The 24,983-nt window shown below is 50.0% G+C and overlaps 2 protein-coding genes across 8 annotated transcripts in view; one reads left to right on the top strand and one right to left on the bottom strand.

Moving 5' to 3' along the window:
- Positions 1-15,502, top strand: part of EYA3 (EYA transcriptional coactivator and phosphatase 3) — an 84,968-nt gene extending 69,466 nt beyond the window's left edge. For 6 of the 7 annotated variants that reach the window (XM_040979697.1, XM_040979695.1, XM_040979692.1 and 3 more), the window contains 5 exons: positions 2,068-2,228; positions 4,168-4,282; positions 7,031-7,152; positions 10,435-10,535; positions 12,177-15,502. In XM_040979697.1, coding sequence (XP_040835631.1) covers positions 2,068-2,228; positions 4,168-4,282; positions 7,031-7,152; positions 10,435-10,535; positions 12,177-12,257 — 580 coding nt within the window. In that variant the 3' untranslated portion in view covers positions 12,258-15,502. Of the gene's footprint in view, positions 1-2,067; positions 2,229-4,167; positions 4,283-7,030; positions 7,153-10,434; positions 11,140-12,176 lie in introns of those variants that run through there. The other variant, XM_040979699.1, reaches the window with a different exon arrangement.
- A 1,911-nt stretch (positions 15,503-17,413) lies between these two features.
- Positions 17,414-24,535, bottom strand: XKR8 (XK related 8). Its single transcript, XM_040979691.1, has 3 exons — positions 24,129-24,535; positions 21,602-21,792; positions 17,414-19,481 (listed from the first exon to the last, which is right to left on the bottom strand). Exons 1-3 carry the CDS (start codon positions 24,419-24,421, stop codon positions 18,772-18,774), a joined length of 1,194 nt encoding a protein of 397 aa, XP_040835625.1. The 5' UTR covers positions 24,422-24,535; the 3' UTR covers positions 17,414-18,771.
- Positions 24,536-24,983: the final 448 nt, after the last annotated feature.

Here is a 24,983-nt window from a genome sequence, read left to right as displayed (position 1 = left end):
TAAATATAAATAAATCTGAAAAACAACATTTGAAAAAAGAGAGAAGGCAGTATGTGAAAATGAAGATGCTACAATTATACGGCCAAGGAATATGCCAGTAGCCAGCAGAAGCTGGAAGATTCCAAGATGGTTTCCCTCCCCACAGTCAGGGCCTGCCTACATAGCGCTAGGAAGACTGAACTCTGTGAACCCTGCCCGCTTCTGGAGAGGCACCAGTACAATGAGAATCCCTGTGGGCCTGGAAAACAAGCAGCTGGCAGTCCACTCGGAACCCCATTTGGCTTGCTTTTCTCTTATGTGGGTGGTTATCCAATAGTTACTACAGCTTACTGCTTAGAACTTTGGTTTTCTTTTTTACTTTTTTTTAAGATTTACTTATTTTTATTGCAAAGTCAGATATACAGAGAGGAAGAGAGATAGAGAGGAAGATCTTCTGCATGCTAATTCATTCCCCATGTGGCTGCAACTGCCACACCTGTGCCAATCTGAAGCCAAGAGCTCTTCTGGGTCTCCCACGTGGGTGTCGGGTCCCAAAGCTTTGGGCCATCCTTGACTGCTTTCCCAGGCCACAAGCAGGGAGCTGGATGGGAAGTGGAGCCACTGGGACAGGAAGCAGTGCCTATAAGGGATGTCGGCACGTGCAAAGCAAAGACCCTAGCCACTAGGCTACCATGCCAGGCCCAAGTTCTTTTGTTCTCTGAAATGTAGAATCTTACACTTAATGTGTTGAACTCCATTTTAACTTTTGGTTGATCCGAGTTGTCTCTTATTCTGTCAGTTATTTAAAAATCTACTGCTGAAATATTTGTTCTTCCCAGTGTCAGTAACTATATTAATTACTGCTGAATAATAAGTCTGCTGTGTAACAAATTAGGCATTTATCACTTCAGTTTCTATAGATGTGGATCTTTTAAAAAAAAAAAAAAAAGGATGATTTATTTCTTTTATTTGAGTTACCGAGAGGCATAAGGAGACACAGTGAGAAAGATCTTCCATTCTCTGGTTCACGTCCCAAGTGGACACTGTGGTCAGAGCTGGGCAAGTCTAAAGCCAGGAGCTTCTTCTGGTCTCCCATGTGTATGTAGGGGCCCAACGACTCGTACTATCTTCTGCTTTCCCAGGCCACTAGCAGGGAGCTGAGTCAGAAGTGGAGCAGCCAGGACACAAACTAGCGCCTATATGGTATGCCAACCATCACAGGTAGAGGCTTGGCATACTATGCCACTGCACCAGAACCAGAAAGAAATCAGCGCAGGCATCTGAAGGCTTGGCTGGAGCTGGAAAACATGGTTCCAGACTCTCACCGGTGACTGGTGACTGAATTCTGTGTTTCTCTCTCTCTCTCTCTCTCTCTCTGTCTCCCCATGGAGAAGCGTGACATTTGGCTGCTGCCTTTTTCCAAATCAAGTGCCCAAGAAGGAGAAAGAGGAACTTGGTCTGGGAAATCGCACACTACCACATTCACCACACTCTACATTCAGAGTCCACTCCTAACCAGGGGACTAGATTGGAATTGAAACAACCGGGACTTGAACTGGTGCCCATATGGGTTGCTGGCACTACAAGCAGCAGCTTAATTCATGGCACCACAGCCCTGGTCCCAGGGAGAAATTTCTGTTTAATAATTTATGTATCTTTGTTGGAAAGGCAGATTTACAGAGGGAAATACAGAGAAAAGCACCTTCCTCTGCTGGTTTACTTCCTAAGTGTCCATAACAGCCTGAGCTGAGCCTGTCTGGAGCCAGGAGCTTCTTGTGGGTCTTATGCGGATGCAGGGTCCCAAGACTTTGGGCTGTCCTAAACTGCTTTTCCAGGCTGGATGACATGGGAAGCAGCCGGGGTATGAACCGGCACCTGTATGGGATCCCAGCAGTTGTAAAGCAGTGATTTAGCCACTGAGCAATTGTGCCAGGCCCCAGGGAGAAGATTCTTAAAGCCACTAACTTTGCTGATCAGCTGCCAGGAATAGGTCAGGGGCAGGGAGCACAGGACAGTGTCTCAGATGGGGCTCGGCCAAAGCCTTCGTGCTGTGGAGACTTTAACTGGGATCATGTCCTCTCTTTGCAGCAACTACAGTTTCTCCACAGACGGCTTCAGTGGCTCGGGGGGTAGCAGTAGTCATGGCTCCTCTGTCGGTGTCCAGGGAGGTGTGGACTGGATGAGGAAACTGGCTTTCCGCTACCGCAAAGTGAGAGAGATCTACGACAAGCATAAAAGCAACGTGGGCGGTGAGTGGCCCAGCCATCTTGTCCGTGCTAGTTCCTTTCCTGAACTCTTGACTCCCTCTGGCAACTGCTTACACTTATGAATTTATGGCACAGCAGTGTGTGCGCGTGTGTGTTTTAAGAGATTTGATCGAGAAACCCTTTGGAAAATGGACTTTTCAGTAACATTGGAAAGTTCTCTGTAGACAAATGCCTTTCTTACAGGAAATACAATCCACAGATGGTGTGAGAGGTTGTGTGTCTCCTTTGAGACCAAACAGGACTGTTAAGTGTGTCATGAATGGAAGATTAAGTGCAGTGTTGTAACCTGGCAATTTCCATCAGTTGTGATTGAAGGACCTTGGAAATTCTTTTTAGCCAGACATACTGTAAATGTCAGATGCCACAAAGTCTAAAATTTTATTACTTAAAATAAATAAGTAAGTTGATAAAATTAGAAGTAAAGATCTGGTCTTAACTCATTTGCACTGGAGAAAATGGGCAACGCCTCATAGAGGTAGCAGAGGCAGTTTGTCCAGTTACATGGCAGGTTAGTGACCATACCACGGTTGGCATCCACCTCTACTAACTTTGGGTCCAGTGCTCTTTATGTTCCTGCGGTTCCCTTTGAGTGAGTTGTACCTGTGTGAAAATATTGAAAACTGAGTCTTGGCCTTGTGAGGTGCACACGCGCATGCTGCATGTTGCCTGACGTGGCAGGGTTTGCAGCTTTCTGCTGGACGCCTGTGAAGCACAGGCCTATGCATTCCTGTTACAGTCCTTTAATACCAGGCAACAGTGGACTTCAGACTTTGGGGGATCGGATCCACTTTTTTCAGATTTTTCTTACTGCTTTTGTCTTAGCATTTACATAATTTTAGAGTAAGTACTTTTTTTCTGGAAACTCCAAGTCTTTTTGACTTTGCCTCTCACAGATGTTAGGCTTTCTTTTGATGGTTTTTTTTACAGACTCAGTCCTGATCTTTTCTCTTCCCAGTGTCAAAATCTGGTTTCCTGAAGAAACAGAAACAGATGAACAATAATGTCCTCCTGTGTGTTTTGTACACTGTAAATTAACAAAGGTACCACAGCACATACTAAGTATGTGACAGATAGATACTGTTTTTATAATTTTATTGTATCCAACATGTTAAAGAGGAGAATCATCTGATTCTAGTCTTGCACTTGTGAAACCATCAGTCTCACTATAAATTCTACTTCCGTCTCACAGATACTCGTTTTTGTTTTGTTAACAGAATACAAAATCACTTTTTTCCCCTTATCTTCACTATAAAAACCTCAGAACCCAATTCATTGTTTGCATATTATTAACTCAGATTGCCATGTAAACTTTGTGATTTATCTTGTGCCTAATCACCTCGTGTTCGACAGTGTTTCAGTCTGTCAGCAGAGCATAGAGCTGCTCCTTCAGCCTGGGGTCTCGGGTTGATGTGTTTGTTCCCCACGGGAGGAAGGGAAGTCATCGTGGGAGTCATGCGTGGCACTGGAAGGGCCTTTGTCATTGTGCAGAGACCCCTTTCTCTTCCTGCACTCACCTGCTCTCAAAGGAGATGGGCAGCACAGAGGCTGCCCGCAGCCCTGGCACTCAGCGTCTGCCCGGCCAGTCTGGATTGTGTGTTCTAAGGCATGCCACTCAGTGTGGGGCCCCCGGTCAGCTGACACACCACTGAGCACTATTGAGAGGAACCTGCCTCACCATCTTACACTGCCTTTGGCTGATTCTGTTGTTGTTGTTGTTGTACCCTGTAGCAAAACATTCGAAGGGAGAAGGTCAGATGGCATTTTGAGGAGCAGTACTACATGCTGTCTCTGAGAAATGTATCAGCTTGGTAGAATACATCAGGGACCCACACGATTTCTAAATTGAATTTAGAAATTGCTTTCTTAGTGTCAGCAAATACGTGTTGTGATGTGGTGAATGCATTTTCTTTTGTCTCTAAAGGGCTTCTCAGTCCCCAAAGAAAGGAGGCACTGCAGAGACTAAGAGCAGAAATCGAAGTGCTAACAGATTCCTGGTTAGGAACTGCGTTAAAGTCCTTACTGCTCATTCAGTCAAGGTATGGAAAAGACTTTTTCTTTATTTGAAAGAGAGATAGAAGCCAACATGAGTGGCATAGTATTCTAGGATGTCTGCCTGTGGCACCGGCATCCCGTAGGGAGGCCTGTTCAAGTCCCAGCTACTCCACTTCCTGCCCATTTCCCTGTTTATGACCTGGGAAAGCAACAGACAATGTCAAAACTCTTGGGACCTTGATCCTTGTGGGAGATTAAGAAGCAGCTCCTGGCTCTCCTGGATTCAGATTCAGTTCAGCTGCTGCTATTGTGGCCACTGGGATCCAGGAATTCACTGGAAGATTCTTTCTCTGTCTCTCTGTCTCTCCTTCTGAGTAACTCTGCCTTCCAAATTTAAAAAATAAATAAATAAATAAATAATGATTCTTTAAAAAGAAAAGAAAAGAAATAAAGGCAGAGAGACAGATATATGGAGAAAGCTCTCCTTCCCAAGGTTACTCCCCAAGTGTCTTCAGCTGTGGGGTTGGCTGGGCGGAAACCAGGAGCCTGGAGTTCACACCAAGTCTCCCAAATGGTGGCAGGGACCCAGCTACCTGATCCATCACCTGCTGCTTCTCAGGGGCTGTGCATCAGTAGCAAGCAGGGAAGGAAAGTGGAGGCAGGAACTAAACCCTGACTCTCTTGATAATGTATGCTTGTGTCCCAAGCAGCAGCATCACCACCTCACCAAACCCCACCTTATGAATGTTTTCTTTTTCTTTTTTTTTTTTTTAAGATTGGCTTATTTTTATTTGAAAGGTAGATATACAGAGAGGAGGAGAGACAGAGAGAAAGATCCTCTGTCCAATGATTCACTCCCCAAGTGACTCCAACGACCAGAGCTGAGCCGGTCCAAAACCAGGAGCCAGGAGCTTCTTCTGGATCTCCCACGTGGGTGCAGGGTCCCAGGGTTTTGAGCTGTCCTTGACTGCTTTCCCAGGCCACAAGCAGGGAGCTGGATGGGAAGCGGGACTGCCAGGATACGAACTGGTGCCCATATAGGATCCCAGTGCGTTCAAGGGAGGAACTTTAGCTGCTAGGCCACTGCACGGGCCCATGAATGAATGATTTCTTATAGGTCTCATCCTCTCAGAGACTCTTTCCTACCCAGTCCAGGATAGGACAGGTCCCCAAATAGACTTTAGAATCAGGAGATGAGATGTTGAATCATGCAGGTAGATGTTGAGGTAGGTTAAGAGGGAAGCACCTTAAATTTCTTAGAAATTATTTATATATGAAACACTTTTTGTCCTTTTTAAAAACACCTATTTTACTTAATTAAGAGGCATAGTTACAGAGAGAGGGGGATTGAGACATAGAGATCAAACTCCCCTCTGTTGGTTCACTCCTGAAATGGCCACAGCGGTCAGGGCTTCGCCAGGCAGAAGCCAAGAATAGGAGTTTTTTCCAGGTCTCCCAAATAGGTTCAAGAGCCCAATTCCTTGGACCAGCTTTCCGTGGTTTTCCCAGGCCATTAGCCGGGAGCTGAATTGGAAGTGGAGCAGCCAGTAACTTGAACTGGTGCCCAACTAGGATGCCAGCACTACAGATGGTGACTTAACTTGGTGCTACACAGCACCAGTCCCTGTCCTTACTTTTTACCCACGAAATTAAAACTGAGTAATTTTGGAGCCAGTGCAATTGCTTACCTGCTTAATTCTCTGACTGCAAGCACTGGCAATCCCTTAGGGATACCAGTTTGATTCCTGGCTGCTTCATTTCCCATCCAGTTCCCTGCTTGTGGCCTGAAAAAGCAGCGAACTGGATGGCCTAAATGCACCCGTGTGGGAGACCCGGAAGAAGCTCCTAGCTCCTAGCTTCGGATTGGCTCAGCTCGGACCATTGTGGCCATTGGTGTGTGAACCACCAGATGGAACATCTTCCTCTTTGTCTCTCCTCCCTGTAAATCTTCCTTTCTAGTAAAAATAAATCATACAAACAAAAACCCTGAGTGATCATCCCCTGCAGCCCAGAAGATGAGTCTGGTGATATCCAGGAGTATGCAGGGGCCCAGTGTGGTGGTTTAGTGGCTAAAGTCCTCGCCTTGCAAGCCCAGGGTCCTATGTGTGCACTGTTTCTAATTCTGGCAGTCCCACTTCCCATCCAGCTCCCTGCTTGTGACCTGGGAAAGCAGTCAAGGACAGCTCAAAGCCTTGGGGCCCTGCACCAGCATGGGAGACCCAGAAGAGGCTCCAAGCTGCTTGTTACAGATCAGCTCAGCTCCGGCCATTGCAGCCACTTGGGGAGTGAACCATTGAATGAAAGATCTTCCTCTCTCGCTTTTCTCCTCTCCGTATATTTGACTTTCCAACAAAAATAAATAACTCTTTTTTAAAAAAAAATAAGAAGAAGAAAAGAAAAGAAAAATTAGTGTGTTTTCCTGACCCAGTATTGCTGTTGTATGAATTACAGAGAGGACTTCCTCTGGGTCTCATGGGCTGAACCTCAGGTAAAATAATACAGTAACAGAGAGCCCTAGGCTGTGTGTCTGTTTTCCCAAACTTTGTAGCAATGACATGCTTTGGCAATGTCTCCTAATAGTTTTCAGGGACCTGGAAAGGTCTGAAAGGAAGTAAGACAAGAATGAAGTTGCTGCTTTGTTTCTACAGTGAAACAAAGAGGAACATCCCTGCCCTTTCATGTAGAAAGTAAATAGACTTGAAAGAGTGCTAAGTGAACATTGGCACTGAACCATGTCACACCTGGCCCTTGTCATTAATAATTTGACTTTTTTTTCTTCTTCTTTCTTATAGAAAGAATTGTGTGAATGTTCTGATCACTACCACCCAGCTGGTTCCAGCACTGGCCAAGGTGCTCCTGTATGGACTAGGAGAAATATTTCCTATTGAAAACATCTATAGTGCTACCAAAATTGGTATGACTTCCGTTCCACTTGTTGTTACAAATCTTAAAATTTCTGATGCATGCACCTGTTACTTGCCTCCCCTCTGTTAGACACTGTGTATGTCATACCTGCCCTCCTGACCACCCTCCTTTCTGCGGTCTGCCCATGTTTCTGACAAAGACAGTTGAGGTTTGTCAGTTTTATGGCTTGCTAAGGGCCTCATGGCTAGTAGGTCACAGAAGCATCTGCTTTTCCTTTGTAATATTTATAAGAACAGAATATCAGGCTTGGAAATCTACTTTTAAGTTTCTTTTTTATGAAAGTATGTAGTATGGTAGAAAAAGTGCTAGATTTAAAATCAGCAACTCCCATTAGCGTGTGTACTTGAAACAGCTAATTTGCATAAGAGGAAAAACTCAGCAGTTCAATTATAAATAAACCCTTATCTCACCAATTAAGTAACTACAAATTTAAATGAGGTATGTTTATTGCTCATTAGCTAGACACAGTTTAAATTGTGTGGTGCTAAGCTTTATTAAGATGTTGGAAACTCCTGGGCCCAGCGCGATAGTGTAGCGGTTAAAGTCCTTGCCTTGAATCCACCGGGATCCCATATGGGCACTAGTTCCAATCCCGGCGACTCCGCTTCCCATCCAGCTCCCTGCCTGTGGCCTGGGAAAGCAGTTGAGGACAACCCAGGACTTTGGGACCCTGCACCCATGTGGGAGACCCGGAGGAGACTCCTGGCTTTAGATTGGCTCAGCTCCAGCTGTTGCAGCCACTTGGGGAGTGAGCCATCGGACGGAGAATCTTCCTCTCTGTCTATCCACCTTTCCAAAAAAAAAAAAAAAAAAATCTTAAAAAAAAAAAAGATATTGGGAACTCTTACTCTGCAGATGGACTTGAAAAATGGGTCTATTTTAGAGAACAGTTTGTTAATATGTCTAATAAGGTTTGAGACCTGCATGATCCTGTGGCCAAGCTTCAGAAAACTCATGGGAAAGCTGAAAGTTTATTTTTGGTGTAAAATGATTTTGAAATTCATGTGTAGTTTCTTCATAAGATATTTTCCAGGAACTTTTTGAAGACCCAGAGCAGGAGCCTGCAGGTTAGACTCCTGCCACCCTTTACCTGTTTTTGTGCAGTTGTGTACAATGCAACTGTCCCGTTCGCCCGTACAGCTGTGCTGGAGACCACGGGGACTACAGAACCTGCCTGACAGCAGAGAGAAGGCTCCCGGCCCGACCCTGCTGTAATCCCCTGTGTGCAAGGAGACGGGAGCAGGGGTTTTTCAATGCAGCCTTGTTCATACTAGGACATAATTGAACCTAGTTGTGTTCTTGAACCTTTTCAAAAACAGAAAATGGATGACAATGACAATGACTGTGCCCCCTTGGTGGCCTGCTTCAGTCTTAGCTCACCTGGGGCTACCTGGCAAGCTGCAGTGGGATCTGGTGTCACAACTCTAGCAAGAGACACAACTTTTCGCTTAACAGAACTGTAAGGTGGAAGCAAGGAGAAGCATTGTCTTTATACCTCCTCCGACACAAATTCACCCTTACGATTCTCTTCATGGTCATGGTCAGTGTGTGAGAATTCTCAACAATGTTTCTGAAATGTTTTCAACAGAACCCAGAATCTCTTGTCATGTGGGGTCTGACTGGTCTTTAGCTTCACCCTGCTGAGCAGGGACGCTCCTATCTGACTTGTTTTGAGAAGATGTGAGGAGTGTGCTTTGCTGGGTCCTAAGGAGAAAGCAGGAAGGCTGACGGTTTTTGTTTTTTTCCTGTAAGCACATCATCCTTGTCTTGTAAAGTTGTTAACAGTCAAGTGGAATTAAACAAAGGATTCCTCAACACCTTGAACATATGCCAGAATATTATTGTTGATTTCTTTAATGCTTGACCTGCACTAGCAGCCCATTGGATTGAGTCATTTCTGAAGTTCATGTGCATTTACTCAGCAAACATCCACTATGAGCTTCATGTGAATGTGAGGCATGACCACCCTGTCATGAATGTTAGCACTGAGAGGGGATCTGTGAATAATTCAGCCAAGCCCTGTGGGTGGCCCACTGAGGCCCAGAGCCAACTGGTGTCTTCTCCAGGTTTCTAGTCTATCTGTTTGTAGATGCCACTTGGACTAGGAGTGTCGAGGACTTGCCCAGGTGCACCAGGCAGGATTACTGGGCATATGCACAGATGCAGGTTCTTAGAAAGATGTATATATTGATATATTTATTACAAAAATGTGCAGCAGATGGCAGTAAGTGTCTTAAGGAATAAACTCGAGAATCTTGGTGCCAAGTCATTGGATATGGCAAAAAGAAGAAATGAGCTTAGCAGAGTAATACAAAGGAAGCAAAGTTAGAACCTTGCTTACCTGAAGAAGGTGTCAGAAACGGGGAAATAAAATACAAAATGTGAAGAAACAACAAGGAGTTTAACTTCCTTATATATACACAAATAAATTATCTTTCCCACATCGGTATCATCTCTGTGTGTTTTAAACATTGGTTTCAGATAGGGTTTGAATTTGTATATACTGTCAAAAATGCCTACAGTGGATTCAAGTCCCTGTTTCCCAAGGTCAGTTTTGGTGATGCTGTATGTCTATTGCTGCTACGTGGTGTGGCAAGTGAGGAAAGTCCAAATGGGACCGATGTTGCAGTCACATCTTTGGATCACTTTCTCAGTTCTGCTCTACTACTCCTCCGCAAGGCTCATGCCCAGACTGTTTCTGGGAAATGAAGACATGGAGGGAAATGGCCAAGCCTCTGCTTCTTGTTTCTAACAGGAGATCAGCACCTAAGGAAGGAAAAGGAAGTGTAAACCTTAAAACATCTCCCTTCAAAATTATACATTCATCATAATGCAATGGCTAGAACTTGGATTTGAATTGGATCAAGGGTCTAAATTTTTGCTAATAGCTTGTGTGTAATCTGGGACAAGTCACTAGACCTGTGTGAATGGTGCCTCTCTCACTAAACTATTTTGAGAATTAAATAAGTGGAAGAGTGTTTTATAAATTATATAATGCACAAAAGAAAAAGAGCAAGGTGATGTTTCTCAGCTCTCTCACTCCCCAGGCTAAGTCTCCCATTTGTAGAAATTGCCTCAGTGTGAGCGCTGAGCTAAGTTGTCTTGATGGCCCAATTTCGCATTCTCTGGGCAGGGCACCTAGTCACCCCCTCTGCTTGCAAACTACATGGGCTACCACCTGGGCTGAGTGGACCTGAGCCCTGCAGCCTTTTTCTTTGGTATTGGAAAAAAAGGAAAAAATATCCTAATAGAAATTTGTTTTTCTCATCAGGTAAGGAGAGCTGTTTTGAGAGAATTGTGTCAAGGTTTGGAAAGAAAGTCACATATGTGGTGATTGGAGATGGACGCGATGAAGAAATTGCAGCCAAACAGGTAACTGTAGTAAAGCCCACGGACTGTGAGGTCAGGCCCTGAGCGGTTAGCAGAAGTTGATAGAACCCCTTAGCCAGCCCCTCAGAATATCCATATTAAACCTAACTGGGCCCCTCTTCTGTTTTCATCTTAGAAGGCAGTGCCTTTCTCAAGAATATCAGCTTTGGTCACCAAAAGCACAAATCATCTACTTTTCTAGGCTCAGATGCTAAGAAGAAAGAAAAAGAAAAAAAGCACTACAATTGGGATTTGTTGCTGTATAGAAAGGCCTTTCCAATTTTGAGCCCTGACGGGTGGTTCTGAGGTTAACCCCATAGCCATGTGGATCCCCAGCCACGTGTCATCCTCAGGGCAGGGAGCAGCAGATGAAAGCGTCTGGCTGCGGAATCTAAAGTGAGGCCGCTTCAGTGTAGAAGCTCTGCTGACTCCAGACAATTCCCTTCTTTTCTTTTTGAGTGTCCTCATTGACTAAATGGATCTACACAAGTTCTTTCCTTCTCTACCTTTTTGTTTTCTTCCAACAACTCTTGTTTCTTACACTTAGGAGCCCTGGCCCAAGTACTTTGGCCCTTACCATCCACATGAGAGAGGAAGATCTTCCATCCTCTGGCTCACTCACCAAATGTCCACAATGCCAGAGCTGGACCATTCCGAAGCCAGGAGCCAGCAGCTTCTTCCAGGTCTCCCACGTGGATCAGGGGCCCAAGGACTTGGACCATCTCCTTTTCTGAGGAGCATTAGCCAGGAACTAGATTGGCAGTGGAGCAGTTGGGACCTAAACCTGTGCCTATATGTGATGCTGGTACTACAGGGAGAGGCTCAGCCCACAGTACCGCGTCACCAGCCCTGTCCTTTGGCATTATTGCCTCGTGATGTTTTTGTTTTCCACTTGTGTAGCAGTTCAAAGACTTTCTTCACATATCTTAGCACGGAAGCTTTTATTACAAAGTGTTTCTTGTTGCCCCTTTGGGGAAGACAGCAGTGTCGGCATCATTAGCTTCACTGCCTCCCAGTTTGAAGGAGAAGAGTGGGGAGAGAATGTCTGAATACCTCCTGTTGTCTAACCCACTGGAAGACACCTTCATGCTGTAGACAGGTCCCCTCCACCCTGTGCGGGATCTTTGCTGGAGGCTCTCAAGTGCTTGCCTCACTAAGCCATGTTTGAAGATGTTGATTCCCAGCTGGTTTGTCCAGGCTGATAGGATGTTCCTCCATCCACTAGATACAAATGTGTCTCTAAGTCTCTACATCTCTCTTTATTTCAAATAAATTATATTTTAAAAAAAGATGGAGAGTGCAATTAAAAGGTAAGTTTGCTTTGGTGCAGAAAATGTTGACATCCATGCATAGTTTTTTCCATACCATTTTTTATAAACCTTTTGAAGACCCTAGTGAAGTGGCTATGGCTGATGTATCTCTTACAAAAACACAATTACCACTAAAACAAAATATTACATGTAGAAAATGTGCTGTAACATGACAAATCCCTATCAGTGTGGCTTGCTGATCCCTGTGACAGCCCCAAGGTGGGCACGGTTACCATGCACCTTGGAGGGAAGTCTGTAGCAGGAGCAGAATGAGTGAAATAAAATCCCAAAAGGAATGGGACCAGGCCCTGACCGCTTGCCTTCTGTTTTCCAGCACAACATGCCTTTCTGGAGGATCACAAACCACGGAGACCTTGTGTCCCTTCACCAGGCCCTGGAGCTGGACTTCCTCTAACAGGACTGGAACAAAGTCTTGTGTGAGCTCCTTCTCATCCCAAGGGAGCCAGAGACTGGAACCAGCTGGGAAATCTCTGTCTTTGCTCCATGGAAGCTGGTGAGAACACAGTCGGACTAAGAGCCACAGGTGGGGCTGGGAGCCAGCCACTGCCCCGCGCTCATCCTTGCCCAGACGCCCAAGACAGTTGGATGGAGAGAACAGTTGACTTGCTGCGGCTCCTGTGCTTTAATTCTCCTGTTTTGTTTTGAGAAAGCAAAGAAAGGAAAAGGAAATTCTTGGAGCAGAGTTGTACTTGGAGTTGTGATCAGATTGAGACTGCTGTGTGCTTGGGAGAGGATGAACGCAGCAGCCTCTGTACTGTCTCCTGCAGCCTGGAGACCCTCCGTAGCTGTAGCACAAACTTCCAGGACTGTGTATGTTATTTTTTAGGTAAGGGTCTCTGAAGCAGGCTTTCCCTCTTTCTTCTTCTAGCAAGAAAGGGGCATGTAAAGTTTCCTTGAAAATAGTTGTTGAAATGTCTAAATACCTCTGTGTGACAGTCACTCCCCTGATGCTGCTCCAGGGGTCTGCTCCGTAGGATGGCTTCTCCTGTTCTTCCATCTCCTAACTCAGCCCAGCTCCAGGGTGCTAGGCACTGGGAATTCTAGGTTTGGCATCCCTCTTCCTAAAAGCCTTAGTCCCTTCTCCAATCCAGCTTCCCCTTTCACCAGATGACACAAAGCTGGAAACTGCTTCTCTTAGTCAGTAGATTGGAAGCCTCCAATTTGATTTGTAATTCAGAGACCATGTCCTAGCAGGCTTCGCCTCTCAACTGGAAAAGGGAAACTAAGGCCTCTTCTTCTAAGGCTCCCTAGACATCGGCCACTTCGCAAGACGACACTCTCCGCGCTTGCACAAAAGCAGCTTCTCCCATCGCCTGCTGCCCACACAGCCGCGGGGCTCTGAGCCTTCCACCTCTTCAGCTCGCTCTAGCTCCATTCAGCCCTGGCCAAGTCCCGCACGTTGGTCCCAGGGCATCACATCGAGTCTTGAAAACAGTCCTGTCACTGCATTTTGTCCCAAGCTGCCACGGTGTTTGGCTTCCTTTGAGGAAACCTGCAAGCCGTGTACAGGGTCTGGGCTCACATGCACCCATGCCTCTGCCTGTAACTGAAGAGCAGCCTGTTCTGCTTTCATCTGCGAGGCCACACTCTCCTGATTGAAATGCTGGCTCTTTTTCTGCATGACTGGAGGCTTAATCCTAGACCAAATACAGGAGCATCTCAGCCCAACCCCAGTGTTCGTAGGTGCCTCGGCACTGGCTCCAGCCTTCCAGCTGGCTGGGTTTGTTTGGATGTGCCTTGCCTCTAAGGCCCAAGTAGGTACCTACTCAGCCAGGATAAATTTTCAGGCACTGACAAAACTCAGACTGTCCAGGCAGCACCAAGCAGGGTGACTGAGTCCCTCAGAAAGACACAGTGTTGGTCCTGAGGAGGGATCATCTTTGGCCAATCCCAGCCATGCAGGCTTTTCCCCAGTTCCATGTATCATTTCCAAGATGTCACCGCACAGGGAGGCTGACTCTGCCCAGGCAGGCAGATAACAACCAAGAAAGGCTGGTGTACATATTCCTTCGGAGCTGTCTGCAGAGTGCTTCGTGTCTACCGGCTTTAGGAAGCAAGTTATGTGAGACTGCTGAAGCAATTGCTCCATCACTGAACTGCTGCTTTGGCCTCATTTCCATGTGGGGTGGAAGACACAGACGGCGGAGGCAGGCCTTCCCCAGACCTGTCCTCAAGCATGAGACCCTGGTACTAGTGCTCCACGATGACAATCCCAGAAAACCCCCCTCTGTCCACTGGGGTAACCTGGTTGGTGGCTCTGGCCAAGGCCACCCTGTCAGGGCCGTGCCTCAGGCCGGCAGGGCTGCAAACAATACCCCTGTCACACACACAGATCCTCCCCATACCACATCCTCTGGGAACTCTTCGTGCATAGAATACAACTTGGTATTTTTCTGGTGGGCCTTTTCCTCTTGCCTGACTATCCAGCTTAGCTTTTTCCAAAGGGAACTTGAACTTGGCAAGGACAGGCGAGGAGGCTTTCTGAGCAGAGCAGCCTCTGTTCTTTTCCATTGCTGCCACCCTCCCTCATCCAGAGGAGGATAAGAGGGCAGGCGCTCATCTTTGCCAAAATGAAGTCTCCAGCAAACACTCCCCTTCTCACCTTGTCTGTCCCCTCCCCAGCATAGAGATCTTAGTAAGAGGGAGACCAAGAGCCTTGGGTCTGCCTAGCCGACGGCAGCCCTGTTTCCTGGAGAGTCCCCATGAAATGAGCCACACAGTAAACCCTTCGGGCACCCTGAGCACCCAGAAATGGGTGCATGGATTTCTTGTGAGGACTGTGGCTAATGGAGTGGCCAGGTGGGTCGTGGCTTTCAGAGGCGGCTTAACTTCTGAATGTAAAACTGACTGTGCCTTAGCATCGCTCTGTCCAGGGCCCTGGGGCCTGCTCCAGACCTAGATGCCTGTTTGGGCTTTTGTGTGATTTGGGGTATTCCTGTCTTCTGCTCTGCAAGTTGGTGAGGGGCAAGGCAAGTGTCCCAAGATGTGCCACAGCTCACTTGCTCGCAGTTCATGCAAACTCAGCTTCAAAGCTCCAAGTAGAATCCAATTGATAAACTCCAGCTGCAGCTTGCAGAACTCGCAGCTGTTCCGAGCCTTGAATGGGTGTTGGTGTCACTGAACCCCAGGGCCATGGTCCCCTCTTCCTGGGAGAGGGACAGTTTAGGCCCAGAGTGATGAGCTTACAGCCTCTTGTTCCTCCATAAGGGGCCATGAGGGCTGCCCCCTCAGCAGGCTTCTGTGTGACCACTTCATCGGTGAGCATCCTTGTTCATCTCAAAGTTAGGACCCCCTCCCGAACCCTCACTTTAGAGAGGCCATAGCTGAGCTCTGAGGTTCTAGAATACCTGCAGCTACAGGAGGGAGAGCGGAGCTATGACCAGTGGGCCAGCTGCCCCTCCTTCACCTCCAGTCACTCAGCTCCAGCCAGCCAGGCTCCTTGGTCCCTGATGCGCTGACAGGAGCCACTTCCTTAAGGATGATTTCTGAAAGCACGATGCTGCAAGAACAGGCATTGAGTGGGTTGGATCTATTTATGTGACTGCGGGCATTCGTGGCTGTAGTATCCTTGACCATAATGTTATATGTAACGGGAACTATCTTATAAACTTGAAAAAAAAATAAAGTTTTTATTTTCTATACAGTTTGCTCCTGTGTCTTATCTGAATAAGCTTGGCCGCTTGCCTAGCTGTGTAGGGGCCTCATTAGGGCTGAGGAGTTCCTGAGAGGCCTCACCCCTACAGCAACCAATGAAAAAGTGAAGCAAACTACCATGAATGTATGTGGGAAAATAAACCCTTTTAAATAATTTATAAGAGAGATTTCTATTTCTCCATAGTGAGATATATTGCTTTATGAAGCTTAGTACTGGAATCATATATTCCTTGACTTAGCCTGATTTCATATCATAGCAATGATGTTCTCATTTTGCTTCTCCAGACTGAGTGACCAGCCCTCTCTGGTCTGGAAAACAGTTTAGGCTTCTTGGCTTTTGTCACCATGGAGGAAATGAAGAGCTTGGAGCTAGCTTTCAAGCACCATGCATGTCAGAGAAAGATCTTTTTTTCCCTGCATTCCTCTGGAAGGGAAGTTGTTGCCTTGTAGTCCAGTAATTAAAGCTTTTCATCTTTGGATACAGATCTCACACCACATTGTAGTTGAAGCACATCTATTCGTTGTGCTAGCCTGAATTAACACAAATACCGGGACTGGCGTCACAGCACAGAGGAAGGAAGCTGCCACTGTGATGCAGGTGGCCTGTGGTGGAGTACTCCTTCCCAGCTGGCTACTCCAGCTTCTTGCTAATGTGCCCAGGGAAGGCACTGAGGTCCAAGTCCTTGAACCCTAGCCACCCCTGTGGGAGACCAAGATGGACTCCTAGTTTGTAGGTTTGACCTAGTCTAGTCCTGCCTATTAGGGCCATGTGGGAGAAAGCCAGTAGATGGGGTATATGTGTATCTCTCTGAACTCTGCCTTTCAAAGAGTATATATTGACACACACATGCTGCATGTCACATATTCATCTTATAAACCTTTGATGACAGGTAAAAATTAGCAAAACAACAGGATTATTTTTGTTTGAATTTATCTGAAAGGCAAAATTGGAGAGAGAAATCTTCTGATTCCTGGGCCCAACAGAGTAAACTAGTGGCTCAAGTCCTTGTCTTGCATATGCCATGATCCCATGTCGGTGCCAGTTTGTATCCCAGCTGCTCTACTTCCCTTTCAGCTCCCTGCTTGTGGCCTGGGAAAGCAGTTGAGGCTGGCCCAAAGTTTTGGGACCCTACGCTTGTGTGGGAGACCTGGAAGTGGCTTCTGGCTCCTGGCTTTGGATCAGCTCAGCTCTAGGCGTTGCAGCACAAATGAGTCAACTGCTAACTTTCACAGCTTTCTAGATCATTTACCAAATACATAAAATACATGGTCTGAATTTTATTGCACACATATTACCATAACAGCTTCATCTGCAGAGTACAGATACAGCTCAGCTGAAAATACAAAGCTTTTAAACACCTGGTCTCCTTTTGGGACATGCATCCTTCTCTCCTCAGCCCAGTCCTCACAGGAGACAGAGAGTGGTGGACAAAGAAAGGAACAAATAACTGACTTGGTGAAACCCGTCTCCACAGCAACAGTGAGCACTGAACTCAGGGATTGTAAGAACAAGGCCTACCATCTCCAACTCTCAACTCCTGCAGGAATCAGAGAAAATGTAATGATCTCTATGTGTCTGTTTAAAGGTACTCGGTGAGGGGTCCGCCTGGCAGCGTATCAGGCTTATCTTCCCCTCAGCACCAGCATCCCGTGTGGGCAGTGGTTCGTGTCCCAGCTGCTCCACTTCCCATCCAGCTCCCTGCTAATGGCTTGGGAAAGCAGTGGAGGATGGTTCAAGTTTTGGGGACCCTGCATTCACGTGAGACCCAGAAAAAATGCCTGGCTCCTGGCTTTGGATTGGCTCAGCTCTGGCTATTGCAGCATTTGGGGAGTGAACCAGTGGGTGTAAGATCTGCCTCTCCTCTGTGTAAATCTGCCTTTCCAATAAAAATAAATCTTGTTTTTAAAAAGCAAATAACCACTTTTTTTTAAAAGAAAGCAGTATTCAATGAAAAGAATGGTTCTTTATTCCGAGATTGCCATATTCTCTCACACAGATAAGAGGTAACAGGTGGGAATTTCTTTGTTTACATTATGTTGGCCACCCCATGGGCCAGGCTGTTCCATGAAATTCGTCTGGAAACCACTGGAGTGCAAGTTGTGTGAGACCCTCTGCCTGTAACACTGGGTATAGAATTCACCAGCACTGGCTTCCCAGTGTCCCCCTGTCCAGCTCCCCCAGCCCATCACCTCTGGGCCGAGGCATTGCCACAGCCCTCACAGCAGAAGTGAGCATTGCAACTTTTCTTCCTTCCTGCTTGCCAGATGGCTCGAACAGGTGGCGAGTTAGCCAGGCTCAGCCCTGGCCACACTTGTGAGCTGTCCCCCAGCCACAGCTGATGTCATCTCGGCCCTCTACTCACCCAGTTATCTCCAGTAGAATAAATAAGTGATGTGTGTAGATCTGGTTTTGGAGGCCCAACACCTCCTGAAACTGCAGAAAAAAAAGCTGTGGAGTCCCACCCACACTGGCCCTGTGTCCCAGGGGACACTGCCAGTGTTAAAGGATTTTGTGGCCCTTTAAACTTCAAACTCTGGATGGTGTGGAATGACACAGACTTGGTTGGCAGATTCCATGAGGTTTTAATAACAACCTAGTAATACTGTCAAACAACACTTAGTGTCTGTCACAGGCCAGGAGAGAGGCACTCCTGGGCTCCTCTTGCACACACTGAGGTAGGAGGTATGCTGCTGGCAAGAGGAGGAGGCAACACTCAATGGCTCCACATAACCAGAACACAGGTCCATCCCGCCATAGGCTGGAAGGCAGCCAGCCCCCTGAGAGCCAAACAGGGCTGGACCAGCTGCACTAAGGTCCTGCAGGGGCTGGCAAAGACCTCCCAGCACTGGGCATCCCTGGCTCACAGGCTTGACTAGGTAAGGGATGTGGCCAGGATGGCAGCTATTATGGATCTAGGTCCCAAGGATGGGATCATGTTGCTACCATAGAACACACTCAGTAAACAGCTACTGAAGGAACAGAATGGCAGCATGGGCATGGGGAGAGGATGGAGAATTCTAGAGAATACCCCCTGGCAGTCCTGGGCCTCTCAGCCCAGAAGACAAGAATGGGGCGTGGGACAGAGTGGCACGAGGTGCAAACACCATAAGGGGAGAGTTCCGGTCAGCTGGCAGAAGAGAAAAGGCCATCTTTCTAAGATGTCCTCCATACCGCCCATGGCCCTCAGCCCCCAGGACCCGGCCACGTCACACTGTGCACATGGTGAACGGTTGCGATGGGGTCTCACCCAGCTTCAAAGGGTGCCATTCACTTCCACCCTCCCTGGTGAAGCAGCCTCGTCCTTAGCCTTAGAGAAAAAGTTCCGTGCCAGCTGAGTCATGCGCCTGTTGTGGAGCACCTGACTCGGCTCGGGGGCAAGGAGGCTGCGGGTCCCATCCACCCGGTCAGGCTTCTGAGAGTAGCTGGGGTGCAGCCAGCTGTAGTAGGCGAGGCGCAGGGCCAGGCCCAGGAGGAAGCTGACGCCGGACACTAGCAGCCATATGTACAATGGGATCCCACCAGGCAGCCAGGTGCGATGAGTCACCCAGGTGATCACCAGGAGAACACTGTCACTTAAGACGAATGCCAGGTGGATGGTGGCCCGACCTCGGGTGCTGCCCTCAGCCACATTGAACCAGGAGAAATACAGGATGACAGCCACTGTGGCCCGGTACAGCCACTCTGATCTGGGGTCTGGCATGAAGTCTGTGCCCTGCAGCCAGACCCAGATCAGTAACACCACCCACAGAAACAGGAAGTGCAGGGCCACCGAGCAGGGGAAAAGGGCCGAGAACAGGGCCACGGCCAGGACCCGGGGCCACAGAAGCAGCAGGTTCCACAGGAAATAGACGACAGAGGAGCCCAGGCCCAGGCGAGATTTGGAAGAGAGGCAGGTACGCAAGGCCCGATGGTAGTCCAGCAGTGCCCACGAGATGCCTAGGAAGGATGCACAGATGCTGATCCCTGCAAGAGGAAAAGGAACCCAGTAAGTGCTATGGGCAGTCTGCCTGGCAACCTCCAGGGTCACAGCTAACCCTGAGGCAGGTGGCAGACCCCTGAATCAGGGCTGGAGAATGGCAGGCTCATGCAACCAGAGTTGGGACTTGCAGAGAGCCAGCCCCTGGGTATGTTGTCTGACTTCCACCCAATACTGCCATAGCGACATTGCTCCATGACAGGGCTGGAAATGAGTCAGAATCAGGTAGGGATGTCTCCAGAGCCTTTCCCAGAAGCTCCTAAATCCTCCCTTTCCTGGAAGAACACTGAAAATCTGTAACTGCAGCCCCTGGGAGGCAAGAAGCCATCCAGGTGGCAACAGGTGGCAGGCTGCACTTGCCCTTAGGGTGAAGTTCCCATGGTCAGGCCCTCTTACACAGTCCCTGGTTTTGACTGTCCAAGACACAAGAGGTCCTGTCCTACCTCCCGGAGGCCATGCTGGACTGGCAGCATCAGAGTCTCCAGGGAGGGAAGGAAGCTGCACAAGAAGGTGTCTAGGGACTTCCTGTCCTGCACCTCCTCAGTATGCATTCCTCAGATGCCTACTGGGAACCCAGACCTAGTCAAGGTCAGAGCTGTGGCCAACACTCCCTTCACCCCCCCCTTGGCCCTGCCCTGGGTGCCAGCAGCATTGACACTCCTCCAGCCAGCTTCTCTGCCACTGGCTCCCTTTCGGGTGGGCTCCAGTCTGCACATCCCCTATGGTGCCCTATCCTCCATCTTATTCCTGCCCCGAGGCAAGGGCAGCACTCAACTGCCATGGTCGCAGCCACGGCATGATTTTTCCAGTTAATGTTTGTAGACAATCAGCAACGAGGTGGAAGCACTTGCGCCTCGAGGGAAGGTCCAACCCTGTCTTGCTCAGTCATGGCAACAACCTAACTGTCCAGGCCACCCAACACCTGGGGCACAGCAGGAGGACTGGGTCCATGCAAGGCTGCAGTACATGGGGCAAGGTGGGGGCTGGGGTCTCCATATGTGCAGGGTGCTAAGGGCCAAGGGGAAACCAGGATTGGTTCTTGTGACCTCGAGCCAGCCCTTTCCCTTTAACAGGCAAAATCCTTCCTGCAGCTCCGTGCCAGGTGAGGGCATCCTGTAGCTTCTGAGGCCCTGCTGGCCTCTGCCACCCACAGCTCTATGCCACCCATAGTTCCCTGCCAGCCCGGCCTCTGCCACCCACAGCTCCCTGCCAGCCTGGCCTCCACCACCCACAGCTCCCTGCCAGCCTGGCCTCTGCCACCCATAGTTCCCTGCCAGCCTGACCTCCCCCACCCACAGCTCCCTGCCATCCTGACCTCCACCACCCCCAGCTCCCTGCCAGCCCGGCCTCTGCCACCCACATCTCCCTGCCAGCCCTGTCTCTGCCACCTGTGGCTCCTTTTCAGCATGGCTTCCCAGTAGGGCAGCTACAATGTGCAACTCGTTCATGTTCACAGGCGTCTCAGCAGCACAGCGACACAGCAGGTTCACTGCGTTCTGGTGCGAGCAGAGGGAGCTGATGGACCAGCATGCAGACTGGAATACACCCAGCACACAACACACTCATTCCTGTGTGCCTCAAGGCAGCAAAGACTGAAGCTAATATGGGTCATAGCAAGAAAAACTGACACTGGCAATCTGTATGGGCACCACTTCAAGTCCTTGCTGCCCGACTTTCAATCCAGCTCCCTGCTTAGGCCTGGGAGAGCGGCAGAGGATGTCCCAAGTGCTTGGGCCTCTGTACCCATGTGGGAGGCCTGGAAGAGGCTCCTGGCTTTGATCTGGCCCAGTCTGGCCATTGCAGCCATCTAGGAATATACCAACAGATGGAAGATTCTCTCTTTCTCTCTCAACTCTACCTTTCAAATTAATAAATAGATACTTATTTTTAAAAAGACAGCAAAGGTTATAGCTAAGATTTGCTAAATGCCGGACACTGGACTTGCCACCCTCACCTCCCTCACCCTCTACATCCACCCAAGAAGGCAGCAATGGCTCTGGCATCCATACCCTAGGGAAGCCATGCCATTTGTCTAGGGGCTGGATTTGAACCCAGGGCTCCTCCTTCCTTTCCCTCTCAGTGGCCCTGATCAAGGGCTGTCACTCACATTGGAAGGGCTTGACCTGGCCGATCTGCAGCACAATGGCAAGCTGCAGCGTGAGCTGTGGTGTCGCCTCCAGGAAGGTCTCGAAGAGCCGCAGCATGCTGATGTCCAGCGAGAGGCAATCGGCGTACTCAAAGTCAGAGGGCGTCTTCTGCCTCCACATCTGCAGCCCCTGGTGCAGCCCCTGCAGGCACCTGGCACACACAGATGCCCCAAGGGCCAGATCAACATCCTAAGAGGGGGGATTCCTCCATCTGCCACCCCAGAGGGATGCATGGTAGGCCGGCTCTGAGCATCCAGGGTTTTGGACAAGCCACTGCACATTGCTGTAAAATGGAGATAAATACGACCTCTACACCTGCTTCTCGGTCACCGTCTTCAGTTCACTGTCCACCCTGGCCTGTCAGCTCCTCACAAAACCCCTCTGACAGAGGAGGAAACAGGATTAGGGGGCTGAGGAGGTGGGGTGGGCCTGTGCTGCCCCTGCAGTCCCAGCAACTCCACTTCCAATCCAACTTCCTGCTAATGTACACCCTGGAAGGCAGCGAGTAGTTGGGGCCCCTACTACCCACATGGAAGACTTTGACAGAGTTCCTGGCTCTGGCTTCAGCCTGGCCCAGTGCCAGCTCTTTGCAGGCGTTCAAGCAGTGAACCAATAGAAGACTGCTTGTTCTAGAACTCCCTCTCTGTCCATCTCTGCCTTTCCAATAAACAGTTTTTATAAAAACAGCTTTAAAAAAGGAAGTAGCTAATAAGTAGCAGAATCAGGATTTGAACCCATAACCCTTTACAGGCTAAACATGCCGGGGGCAAAGGGCTGAGCACAGAGGCAGGAGAGCACAGGCCAGGCAGGTGGGCAGCATTTGGCCTTGGGGTGAGCACCTGCCCGGGGTGGACAGGGGCAAATACTGGAGAGAGCAGACTAGAAGATGGTTCCATTTAGGAGGCTGCTGCCGGCCGTTCACATGGCTCAGGGACAGCCCAGCCCAGAGGGTGGGGATGGAGGCTGAGACAGAGTCCAGAGTCCAGCAGCTATGACCCAGACTGGGGAAGCCACTGGGAGATGGGTGGGGTGGGAACAGAGAGGCAAAAGGTCTCTCCACGCTGGAAATGGTTTAAGCAAGTGAAGGGAGGTGAGCCCATTCACCAGACACTGTCCCTTCCCCTGGGCAGTCTTGGTCCCAAGCACTAGCAGGAACAGTGACCCCAATTTTAAAACCACAACTCAACACAGAGTCGGGGCTCGGCACACACGGGGAGAAGCACTGAGGCAGGGTAGTGGGAGCCAGGCAGGGTGGTAGGAGCCGCATACCAGAAGCTCATCATTAGGGCCAGCCCAGGCTGGGCCCACCTGAAGTCACACTGATGCTGGGACAGTCCTCCCTGCAAAATCACAGCATGCCAAACTCCTCTGCCAGACTCCCGCAAACCCTGCACAGCCATGCCTGGCTGGCAGGAGAGAACCTGTGAAAATGGAGTCAAAGGCCAGCCCTGATTCAGTCGCCCCATCCTAGCCATGACCGTGTCACGTGACTCTGCGGCCTGCTTTTGTTTCCCAGGAGGGAAAAGGAGCGCCATCCATGCCCATGTCCCAAGACCCAGCCTGTGCCTGGGCACGGGCAGCAAAGTTGGGCAGGAGGACCCACACTGCTGTGGGGGCCAGGCTGCCAGGACTAGAGCTTGTGGGGTGGCGGGAGCGGCAGCAGAACATCAGTGCTGGCTGTCAGGTGTCCAATGCTTAACTCTTTGTTTCGTTGACTCCTCACCAAAAGGACAGGGACAAGGGGGAAACAGAGCTGGGGTGGTCAGCGACCTGCCCCAGGCCCTGCCTGCTGCCTAAAGGACCATCTGTTGTTGACCAAGGGGCAGTTTCACGCCCACAACCTTCTCATCCGGTCACTCATTCCTGCCAACAGGCCTGCCCGCCAGTCCTGGTTGCAGGTGTGACTGCCCCCACTGGGTTTTCTTTTGAGAAATAACTAGACCCAGATACCCCATCCCCTGGCTCACCCTCTAAACACCTGCTACAGGGGGCACTGAGCCAGGTTGGAGCCAGGCACCCAGCCCAGGTCTCCAAAGACTTGAGCCACTACGGGCTGCCTCCCTGGGTGAGCGTGAGCTGGAAGCCGGACAGAGACTCCAACAACGCAGACACGGGATGCAGGATTCTTAACTTTTGTCTGGAGGAGTAAAACTGAGGCTCTGTAGCTCCAGAGCAGTCTGACTCTGGAACTCAAGCGTAGCTCTTTCTTCACCTGTGCCAGGAAGGGTGGAGCTGGCTGAGCTCCCAGAACTGTCAACCAACGTTCTCATCTAGGTTAAAGCACCCACGGGGCTTGGTTGCCTCTCCTGGGCTGGAGGGTCCTCTTCCCTCACCTCTCCGGAGTCAGAACTCAAGGGTACACAGGTGAAGTGTGGTGCTGTTCCCCACCACCTCCCCGAGGGCAAGGCGCTCACGTGTTCAGGTGACCCAGATGCCACCGCAGCAGGTGCCACTTCCCCTCTCACATCCCGAAGGCGGGGCGCTCACCTGTACAGGTAACCCAGCTGCAGGACATGCAGCAGCGCCAGGCGGCGGCTCGGGGGCTCCACCCCTTGCATTTGGACCGAGTCGCCGCGCAGCCAGATCCAGCTGAAGAGCTGCAACACGACTGAGGCGAGGCACAGCAGCGCCAGCAGGAGCACGGCCCACAGGTAGTGGCCGCCAAGCACATACTGCACCGCGACCCACAGGTCGGTGCCCAGGTCGAGCAAGAAGGCGATGGTGCCAAAGGCGCCCAAGACCAGGTCCCGAAGGATGACGGCATGCGGCGACCAGGGCATGGCCCGCGTGCCTCTGCCCCCGTCGGGCTCTCCAGCCGTTGGGACCCGCCCTTGGGGCCCGGGGTCGCCGCAGCAACGGAAAGAGGTAGGAGCAGCCCTCGGGGCAGTCCAGGGCCCCCGACTACTGGGCGGAACTTCGCCGCCCGCCCCGCCCCGTCCGGGGTGGAGCGAGGCGCGCGGACGTCCCGGGTCTCAACCTCAACCCGAACACCGCCCCTGGCCTGGGACGGTGCAGTCCGCGCCTGGGTCACGGCACCCGGCCCGATCCCAGCCGAGCTCAGAGGGCCGGGGAAGGCCGACGGCCACGGTTGGGCGGGCGCCCAGGGCGTACACTGGAGGCCCCGAGAGGTGAGGATGGCCCGGAGGTCCAAGCTCGGGCTGCAGCGGCGACCCCTTACGCTTGCGTAGTTACCAACCAAAACAAGGAAACGGAAAGTCACCAACGCCCGTCCGTGTCCGTGCGCCTCCAGCTGGGGCCCGGAGCCTGGAAGGCCTACCCCAGGAACGCAGGGCACCACAGACGGTCGCCGCGAGGGTCGTGGGCAGCAAAAAGTGTGCAACA

Source organism: Ochotona curzoniae, unplaced genomic scaffold, assembly GCF_017591425.1.
Source record: "Ochotona curzoniae isolate NIBS_2020 unplaced genomic scaffold, NIBS_Ocur_1.0 contig_3255, whole genome shotgun sequence".
In the NCBI taxonomy this organism is placed as follows: Eukaryota; Metazoa; Chordata; class Mammalia; order Lagomorpha; family Ochotonidae; genus Ochotona; species Ochotona curzoniae.
This window is presented reverse-complemented; position numbering and strand designations above follow the sequence as displayed.